At 27.0% G+C, this 11,210-nt stretch overlaps 1 protein-coding gene across 1 annotated transcript; it reads left to right on the top strand.

Moving 5' to 3' along the window:
* Window positions 1-3,135: 3,135 nt before the first annotated feature.
* On the top strand, window positions 3,136-5,887 carry LOC107468683 (equilibrative nucleotide transporter 3-like). The gene is made up of 10 exons (XM_016088018.3): window positions 3,136-3,239; window positions 3,366-3,435; window positions 3,523-3,627; window positions 3,913-4,068; window positions 4,162-4,305; window positions 4,400-4,505; window positions 4,640-4,815; window positions 4,896-5,059; window positions 5,143-5,401; window positions 5,646-5,887. Exons 1-10 carry the CDS (start codon window positions 3,223-3,225, stop codon window positions 5,754-5,756), a joined length of 1,308 nt encoding a protein of 435 aa, XP_015943504.1. The 5' UTR covers window positions 3,136-3,222; the 3' UTR covers window positions 5,757-5,887.
* The last annotated feature ends 5,323 nt before the right edge of the window (window positions 5,888-11,210 follow it).

The following is an 11,210-nucleotide window of genomic DNA, read 5'->3' as shown; positions in this document are numbered from 1 at the left end:
ATTTAATTAAAAAATATATATACTCACATAAAAGGCAAATAATATATAACAATTTTATTTTGTGTGAAACAAAATTATAATATTAAATATGAACACAATAATAAAAGATTTTGTATTATATAAATTTAATTAAAAAAATATATATACTCACGTAAAAAACAAACAAACATATAATAATTTTATTTTGTGATGCTACTAAAAAATTGTTGTTTCGAATTGTAATCTAAAATCAAGGTGGGTTTTAAACTTGGACATGAGGTCTAAACACTTAAGGTTAAGGGTTCTAACTTATTTGTTGACACGATCGATCCGTGTGGGCCATGCCATGTAGATTAAATTTGTCGTTATTAAGTTGACTTAAATGCAGCATATTTTATGATTTATCCATTCTTTATTCAAAATGTGGGCTAGACCCATGTTTATGTATGTATGAACAATTGCTTTATTCTTTTTAAAATTATTACAAGAGAATTTTAATTTTTAGAATTCACATTTACTATGTTTAATACAATTAAATAAATTTTATTCTAAAAGCGTATTTCAATGTTTTTGAAATTAATGATAAAAAATAATTTTTTTAAATGAATTTAGTGGGTATTTTAGTCTTCCTACAATTAAATTTAAATTTTAATTTATAATATAATAAAAAAGCTTAAACATAAAAAAACATTTTAGTCCGTTTAATATTAATCCTAGAATACTAACTTTTAATAATATTAAAAAGTATTTAATCCTTTTAAAAAATTAAAGTATGATTATACCTAAAGATTTAAATAATATGCTATTTTCACCGATTACACATGTGTCTTGTTATTTTTTATCATAATTATATTTTTAATAGAGACAAATTTATTAACGTTTGATTATTTTCATCACGACCTTAAAATTGTTGGTGATATTTTTATTATTTTTGTTGGCACTTAGATTCTTAAAAATATTTTTAGTAATTTATTTTTATTTTTCTATTTCTTGGTGACATAGCTTACTTTTATTTATTTTATATATTTTACATGTTAAAGAATTTAAAATATTTTATTTTTTATAATTTATTTTTAATTATTAATATTAAATTTATAATTCTAAAATTGAAAATATAAAATTAATTTTTTAAATTCAATCAAAAAATGATAAAACAAACACGGTAGTATCTGTTGAGCAGTTAGTAAAAAGATTACCAATTAAGTGTGTTACATACCTAATTAATCTGTTTTAAAAAAAGCTAATAGAAAAATTAGTATTGATTTTTTCTTCACACAATACATTTGTTTGTCAAAATCATTTTTTCACAACATCTACATTTTAAATATTTTATATATTTATCTTTCATATACTCATATATATGATAAGGTAGGTTATGTTAAATAATCTATATTATATGACTTCAATTTATATATGTGTATATATGTATATATATGTTATATCTTATTACTGACCAAATTCAAACCAAATAAAAAATTAAATTAAATTTTATGATAATTTTTATCATATCTTGATGATATTTTGATATTATTAGTTTTTCTTAAAATAATAATTTTTTTCTTTGGTTCATCAAATAATATGGCAACAAAAATATTTTACATAGTTGACTCTACTAAATAAATATTATATTTACTTATTTCTATATTACATACAAAATAAATAACTAATGTTCAAAAAATTAATTACATAATTTTATCTTAGTAAATTATAATAAGCAAATAAAATGCAATATTGCATATATTTCTTTTTCATACAACAAAAAAGTACTTTTAATTATATATTAAATAGAATAATTATTTATTAAGCTCATTTTTATATAAATTAAGAATTTTTTTAATTTTATATCTGTAATATTTTATACTAATTAACTTCAAATTTTAATTACTTTTTAAATAAATTAATAAAACAAGTAATATGAATAATTATATAAATATAATTTTATTTTAATTTTTCATTCTGTTAACATTTACGTTAATTGCCGCTTTTCGCATAGGTCTAATGGAGTCGGTTGATCATCGGTGTGAGAATCATGGCACGCCTTTATGAAAATAAGGATTCTTCTATAAAATTTGTTTTGCGTTTAGAGTTAACCAGGGACAGACGTCTTCCTCTTCCATGGCAGAGATTTTTCGAACAGAATAATGGAGGACTTCAGCTCATTATGACCAAAAAAATAATAATAATAAATAAATTTAATTTATTTGATAACTTTTAAAAAATACTGTATTCTCTATTTTATCTGAAGTGCACTAGCTTTTGCTGTCATATAAAAAATATTAAAATTTTATCCAAATAAATAACCAACTCTCATATATTTAACACTTACTTAGATAAAAGGGAGAGATCTCTAACAACTTTTCTAAATAATAGAATGGTCATTCACTGTCAAAAGGGGAATAATTTAAAAAGTAGATATATATTCTATTCAAAATAAAACAATTTAAAAAGTGGTTATATATTCTATTTAAAAGTGGAACAATTTAAAAAATAGTTATATATTATATTATAAATACACCAATATTTCAGGTTTATTCAAAATTCAATCATTAAACGATTTTATCTTTTTATCTTCGTTGAAGAAGATGTCAAACAAACCATTCAAAGGTGTTTAGTCCTCACGTTCAAGCTCAAAAGCAACCAGGTAACCCTCGGAATATCATTCGTCAATTTTGAACCTGTTTAAGGTTGAGATAGTATCTTTTTCTTACTTATTGGTATTATAATTTAAAAAATATAAATCTCGTAATAAATAAATTAATGAAGTTTTCTACTACTATTGAGCAATACTTGACTTTTCCATGAATGATGCTACTAAAAGCCTAAAACCACCAAACTAATGATCCAAGTGGATCATTATCAACAGCGTCATAAATCGTTCATTATTGATCAATGAGTATTGGTTACTTATTAATATTACTATTGAACATTGACACTATTATTGGCTAGGAAGGAATAATTTATAAAATGAAGTCAACAATTGATTAACCACAAGTTTGATGAGAACAAGGGAAAGTGATTGCATTGTTTCATTAAACCAGATCCCTGCAGAATCATAATAATAAGAGATTGCCGCCGAAATGGTTCACTACTCAATATTGATAGCTATCAATATAATAAAACACAGTCACAAAATGCCATTGAAGCCATTAAATAATATATCCATTCATTCATTTTCCTTTATGATTAGAACACTTATGTTTCCCTGTTCATCTAACCACATTGTCTTTGTCCTCATCCCTATATATGGCAACAAATACCAAGTAAGCGTAAAGCCTTAAAGTTCTTCTCTTTTCTGTATTATGTATACATGTTACATTTATCATAATCAAATTAGGCCATTGGTGAAAAAGGGCTAACAGATATCACTGCAACGTTTGGTTTTGCAGTAGAATGGCCCTGATTGCTGCTGATGATGTTGATAATCATAAGGATAATGGAGCACCAAGAAAGCCTGAGGTAAGTGCTTATTCTTATTAGTTTCATTTGAACAACTGACTTTTTTATTGCTCAAGAACAAAACTTGTTGGTGTATTATATAAGCAGGGAAAACAGAAAGCCATGTTAGTTTGTTTCATTCTGGGACTTGGCTCACTTGTTTCATGGAACAGCATGTTGACCATTGCAGATTACTATTACACATTGTTCCCTGTAAGCAACTCTTATCTTATCAATAATAGTTGATATACAGATTTTTCAATAAGCACAAACAATTGGCAACATGGAAAATGGATCCTCTCAATTGATCTTGTAAGGTGTGATCTTACATGATACAAATAGATTTGGTTCAGATGAGTTTCTTCTGTAAAATTTCAACCATATTTTTATCTGCCAAACCAAACATACTCTGATGTAAGAACAAGATATTTGGTAATTACTGCTTGAATTGAAGGTTGAAAAACTTGGTGATTCTAACTAATGAAACCTGGTTTGAAGAAATATCATCCCTCAAGGGTACTTACCCTGGTTTATCAACCATTTGCACTTGGAACAATAGCAATAATGACATGGAACGAGTCGAAGATCAATACTAGAATGCGTAATTTGGCAGGATACAGTCTTTTCTCTGCCAGCACCTTTTTAGTTCTTGTTGTAAGTACACTGTTTCTAGTCTGCAGCATCTGAAATTTCTGGTTTTAGTCCTTGGCGTATATATAATAAGGCTTGAGAATCTGTTTGTGACAGTTGGATCTAGCAACAGCAGGGAAAGGTGGTATTGCACATTTCATTGGTTTATGTGTGCTTTCTGCTTGTTTTGGATTAGCAGATGGTCTTGTCCAGGGTGGAATGGTTGGAGACCTCAGTTTTATGTGCCCTGAGTTTATCCAGGTTCATCTTCCAAACAATTTCTTAACTTACTTTTAATGCTTACCCTTATTCATTTATGTATATATATCTCATTTTTACCCTTAACTTTATGCAGTCTTTCCTTGCTGGTTTAGCTGCATCAGGAGCTTTGATTTCTTTACTTAGAGTGCTCACCAAGCTAGCATTTGATAAATCTCATGATGGACTTCGCAAAGGAGCTAGTATGTTCAAATTGATTTTGTATCTAAATACTTTGATTTAAACCATACTAGTTAGTTATTGTAAATTTGTTATAGTTGGTCCTTGTTCTCTGAAACTAACTAAAGAATTTGCATTGCACACATATTTTGTGCAGTTCTATTCCTTGCTTGCTCCACATTCATTGAGTTTGTGTGTATTTTTCTATACGCATTCTGCTTCCCTAAATTGCCAATTGTGAAATACTACCGTTCGAAGGCAGCCGCCGAGGGATCGAAAACTGTTTCGGCTGATCTTGCTGCTGTTGGCCTTAACACAAAGCCAAATGATCAAGTAATATAATTCATACCATTCACAATTACATGTATTTGTTTTTTAATCATGTGTCATATAATATTTTTTTAATCATGTAGGGTGCCGATGATGATTCCAAACAAGTAGAAAGGATGAGCATCAAAGAGTTGTTGCTAAAGAACCTTGACTATGCAGTTGATTTATTACTTATATATGTAATAACACTGTCAATATTCCCTGGATTCTTGTATGAGAATACAGGAACACATCAATTAGGCACATGGTAAGTGGCCATTAATTATATATGTAAATATGATAATACTTGATTATATGAAATGACAGGATGGATGAATGAATTGTTTGTAGGTATCCAATTGTTTTGATTGCAATGTATAATGTGTTGGATCTGATATCAAGATACATACCTTTGGTGAAATGGCTCAAGTTGGAATCCAGAAAGGGAATATTCATAGCAGTAGTGTTGAGATTCTTGCTGATCCCAGCATTCTACTTTACAGCAAAATATGCAGACCAGGGATGGATGATCCTACTCACCTCATTCTTGGGACTCACCAATGGCTATCTCACAGTTTGTGTTCTTACTTTGGCACCAAAAGGTTACAAGGCAAGTTTAATTTATCCTACCTAGTCCATAATTTTATGTACATAGCTATAACTATTAAGGTAGAAATTCAGGTGCAGTCAACTTCACGTGAAGTTGATCGCTAGTCGTTAGATGATTTGATTTATTTAACTAAATTTTCATCTAACAACTCTCAATTTATTAACTTTACTTAAAATTGACTGCACCTGAGTTTTTACCTTGCCATAAAGATATATGTATAACATAGTAATATGTTGTGTTGCAGGGTCCAGAGCAGAATGCATTAGGTAATTTACTTGTGGCGTGTCTCTTAGGAGGAATATTTGCTGGGGTTGTTCTTGATTGGTTGTGGTTAATTGGTCATGGTAATTGGTAAATTCTAAAAGTTCACCTTATTCTGTTGTAATTGGATAATTGGTAATGGTGAATTCTAAAAGTTCATCTTATCAATATTAGATAATTAATTTGAGTTGATTTAGTAGTTAATTTACTAATTTGTTTAAATAAGTATTGGAGATTCGAATTTTTTTCATATATGCAATAATTTGTTCAATTTTTTTTATATATGCTACAATCCGTTAATTTAGATTCGTAACGAATTAATCTTTAACTTGTTGGACAGGAGATATTGTGAAAAAAAAATGAATATGGAATGATTAACGTGATTATCAATAAATATATCACTCCTTTACTTAATTAAATATTTTCAATTTTTGTCTGTTTCTATTGAGACAAAATTTGAAAAAAAAATTATAAAAATAGATCTATCTGTTATTTTACCCCATGTTTATTTTTAATATTTTAAAACTGATGAATGACTTTATTAAATTTTTTTATTTCTGATTTGATAGTTTTCATGGATGTCAGTTTATTTTATTATTGTTTTACATTTTCTTAATGTTGAATTTTTTTCCTTTTTAAAAAAAGAATACTTAGGTTGTCCATAATTCATAACTAAGAAGCTCACAATGGCGAATAAAAGGATCTTATATATACTATTCCATTTTATGAAAATCAGTCACATGTTTTATGGTAGGGATAGTAACGTGGTCATTATCTGTCTCTATCGTTTAACTTTTTGGGTGTTATCTAACCCTACATAACTGACTAACTGTTCATTTGATTGACCACACGTATCACCAACTAAGTCAAATTAAATTCTTATTACTTTTATTTATTTATTTATTTTTAAAAAAGTGACGTAGAATTTATTATTTTTTATTAATATTTTTAGTTATTAATTTAATTTTTTTAATTTAATAATTTAACAACATACATTTAGTTTATATTTTAAATATTAATAACTAATTAATAATAAAAAATAATAAATTTTATTCGTCTCTAATATTACTCGTAATTAAAATTGAATATTTATACCTTTTCATTTTTTTATGTTCCATTTTTTCCGTAAAGTTTATTTTTCAAAAATAATAAATAAATAAACTATCCCAAAAAAGGATTTTTTTTATTACATAATAATATCAAGAGACATTTAAAGTAATTATATACATAAAAATAATCATTGAAATATAAATATCTGTTACATTAAATATTATAGTTAAAGATACGTACATATCAAATTATTTAATTATTGTTTTTAATCTTCAAGTAAGTAATTACTAACATTTAAACCATTTTCTTTTGGCATAAAAATAGGTTATATTAGTACATAAGCATCGTTATTCTCCATTAATATTTCTCTTTTATTTTTGGATCCCGCTAGGGAGACAATGAACTATTTGTACAATGTGTATTAGTTTAATTTTTGGGTTCACCGAGAATCGAACTCTTAACCTTTCGGATCTAGCGCTTTAATACCATGTCATGATACTACTCATTCCAAAAGCTTCAACTGATGAAAAAATGTAACACTAATGATTATATCTCTAATACTCCATAAACCTCCATTGTACACATTGTATAAATATTTCATTGGCTCCTCTACTTTCCCTTTATTTTTTTTGAAGTGATGTAGAATACGCACGTTAGTGTATTGTTGTTGAAAGCGCAGACAAATATAGCGCATGTTTGAGTTCCCATAATTGGATAACTACGTTTTTAAGTTGTTTCTAAATTCTAAATTCCTAATTAACTACAATAATCCCACGGTTAATGTTTGAAACAGTGCGCAGTTTTTCTCTTTTCTTCACACATTATATAGTTCATGCACGTAAGGTTCATTAGTAATAATAAGAATATGCTTTTCAACTTTCATTTTTCTTCTTTTCTCTTTAAAGTTGAGAGTTCCTCAAGAAACCTCTCTGGCAATTTTTTTTCCATTGTATTGTTCCTTTAGTTTTTAAAATTCTGAATATTTTTTGCTTTTTTCTCACTCCAACTAACTTCCCTTGATGCCAACTTAATTCCGTGAAGCAAGTTTTTTCATTGCTTTCATTATTGTATATAATATCAATAACCCTTCTTCTGCATATATCATTTCTTTTTGAGGTTTTGTTTGAAGGTTTTATCAGTTTTTGATAATCATCATCTTCATATATTAAAGATACATTACATTATTATTTTTATAATATAATGTTGGAGCTAGTAAATATTTTAAGGTGCCAGAAATTGGTGCAAAGTCCAACATCATTTTGTAGGTTGATAAGGTATTTGCACAAGGAACCAATTCCAGTGGCATGGAAAAAACCAGGAATAGGGTGGACAAAGTTGAATTTTGATGGATCATGCAAAGTGGGAAGTGGGAAAGCAAGCATTGGAGGTGTGGTTAGAAATCACAATGCAGAATTCATGCTTGGCTATGCTGAATCCATTGGAATAGCTAATAGCACCGTTGCTGAACTCACTGCACTTAGAAGAGGCCTTGAATTGGTGCTTGAAAATGGTTGGAACAATGATATCTGGCTTGAAGGTGATGAGAAAACATTGGTTGATATTATTGTGAGAAGGAGGCAAGTTAAGTGCATGGAAGTTCAAAAGCATATTAGTCACATCAATTCTCTTCTTCCTGGGTTTAATAATTGCATTGTCAGTCATGTGTATAGGGAAGGGAACAGAGCTGCTGATAAATTTGCCAAAATGGGGCATCAATTGGATCATCCTAGAATCTGGACACATTCTCCTCCTGATGAAGTTTTGCCTATTTTCCATGATGATGCTCAAGGTATACCTGTTATCAGAAAGAAAGGAATTTAATAATTATTCTGTATCTTATATATTAATTCTTTTCAGGCAAGATGGATGTATATATTAATATATGTATATATGTATACATGTAATAGCTAGGTGTATATGATGTATCTTACCTCTTTTTGAATATACATGTAAAGGTGGAAATTCAGGTGTAGTCGACTTCATGTGAAGTTAATAATTGAAAGCCGTTAAATGATTTGATTGATTTGACTCAATTTTCATCTAACGGCTCTCAGCTATCAACTTCACGTGAAGTCGACTGCACCGGAATTTTCATTGTATGTAAATGATGATCAACTTTACAATTTACAAAGGGCGTTATTACTTAATAACAGAAAATTTTATTGTCGGGATATTAATTATAAGGAACAAACATAAATTATTATAAGTTTAGATGAATAGAGTTGTGTAATGACTATTCATTTCTTAATGATGCCACCAATGAAAATGACTTACGCCGAAGGTGGAAACTCACCTGCAGTTCTTAACGATGCCACCAATGAAAATGACTTATGCCGAAGGTGGAAACTCTCTTGCAGTCGACTGCAGGTGAAGTCGCTTCTAGATTGTTGACATGTGTTACTGTATGGTTTAAAAAAATCGATTTATTTTATACAAATGATTTATTTAAAAAAATCGGTTTGAATAGATCAAATAACTACTTTTAAAATAATTTAAATTCTTTCTGCGTATTATTCCTAAATTCCTAACAGATAAATTTGATATGTTCTTTTTCTTCATTCATATTGACCAATTTTTCTTTAAATTTATCTTAAACTTTTTTTATTTAATTTTTGTCAAATATATGTATACAAATTGTTTGAAAAAGTAAAATTTAGTATTCTGAAAAAGAAACAAAATTCACAGTTTTTTTATATGAATGGCATAAATGATATCATCTGTCCTTTTTTTTGTGTCTCTATTTCTATTTTCTTGATGAGTTTTGTTTTGTTTCCCATAACTTACATTTTCAGTTGCTTTTAAATTAAGCTGTAAACAGATTTTAAATTAAGCTGTAAAAATATGTTCAATTGTAAATTAATTGTTAAATTAAATTTTATAGTAATCAATCAATTAACTTTTATTTTACTAATAAACTATTTTCATGCAAATTATTGTTGATTTTTTAATATTATTCTATAAATAAATTATTTTTTTAAGATAATAAGACTATAATTTATTTGTCTAGAAATTATGATTTCACTGTCATGCACGTTTTTGTGTTTTTACTTATCAACTAAAATTTATTTTTTAATGAAATTAGAATTTATTTTCAATAAAACAAAAGTATCTAATCAAAATATTAATTTGGTCTCCTTAAATAATTGAACATAATATTATTAATTTTGTCTACAACAAAAATTTTTAATAAATTTTTTCAAAATAAAATTGATTCAAAAATAGAGAAAAAAAACAACTAATGAAAATATTTATTTTGACATTGCCATCAAGAATAGGATAGCCATAGAAAAAATTCAACCAAATAAAAAGGACCTAACTCATACAATTAAACTACCATCATATCATCACAATAAACTATAACATCACCAACTAAAGAGACATATAACAAATATGAAAGGGATCATGCTAAAATTTCAACAATGCTCATGCTATCAACTAGTCTACGTTATACCATAATTACATTTTTGTCTTCTATCACATGAAATTGCCATGAATTATCTTGGTATTTATGATCCTGAACATCAAAATAGTGTGATGACATAAATATGTACATATTTATTAAATAATTTTCGTCATTCACAGAGGAATGAATAAAAACATAAATTAAGCAATACATTTGAAATAATAAATTTGATTAAGAAATATAAATAAAAGAAACATACCTAATTGAAAGTTCCATATTAGTTTTGAAAAAGGAATTGAAAGAGAACGAATTTTACGTGCGAAACGAAGAAGAAGGGAATAAAAGTAACTGCTTGTTCCAATTTAAATCGGTTTTTTTAAATAAACTATTTATATAAAATAAACCAATTTTTTTAAATCATATAGTAACACGTGTCAGCCATCCAGAAATAACTTCACCTGCAGTCGACTGCAGGTTGCAGGTGAGTTTCTGCCTATGCCGACAGTATAGTATGAGATTTATCAATTCTTACTTCACCGCCTACTTGCTTGAACCTACATACACTTTATTATGAAGTGTAATTTTTTTATTCAAGACTGCAAAAAAATACTAAGCAACATGTATCATTTATTTATCTTCAATTATTCTAGAGAAATATTTAAATATATTTTGTTATTTTAGCCAACACTTTTAATTATTAATCTAATTTTTTTAATTTAATAATTTAATAACATATTTTTAATTTATATTTTTTAAATATTGATAATTAATTGCTAACAAAAAATAATAAATTTTATTGACATTTTAGTATTTTTAGTTATTCTATATGTGCGAAGTCAAAATAATAGATGAAACAACCCCGTTAGATAATCAATAAGATCCAACCAACAATAAGTCAACAAGTATTTTTAAACTGTACTTTATACTAATTAATTATTATTAATTAGTGATTATTTAAATTTTAGATGAAATAGTAGTATATTACATGATTCTTTTCAATACAATTGATTGTTGCAATTTATATCATAGTTAGAATTCTGAAAATATATATACATACAAAGAACAGTAATGGTAAAACTTGCAACGAATATATAC

This window comes from Arachis duranensis, chromosome 10, assembly GCF_000817695.3.
Source record: "Arachis duranensis cultivar V14167 chromosome 10, aradu.V14167.gnm2.J7QH, whole genome shotgun sequence".
Taxonomy (NCBI): domain Eukaryota; kingdom Viridiplantae; phylum Streptophyta; class Magnoliopsida; order Fabales; family Fabaceae; genus Arachis; species Arachis duranensis.
The sequence above is the reverse complement of the archived record's forward strand: the minus strand, read 5'-3'. Positions and strand labels throughout refer to the sequence as shown.

What these genes read in the sequence shown, in the direction of transcription:
- LOC107468683 (XM_016088018.3), top strand. An exon ending in ACTATTACACATTGTTCCCT is followed by an intron (nt 3,628 to 3,912) that starts GTAAGCAACTCT and finishes CCTGGTTTGAAG; the next exon opens with AAATATCATCCCTCAAGGGT. An exon ending in ACACAAAGCCAAATGATCAA is followed by an intron (nt 4,816 to 4,895) that starts GTAATATAATTC and finishes TTAATCATGTAG; the next exon opens with GGTGCCGATGATGATTCCAA.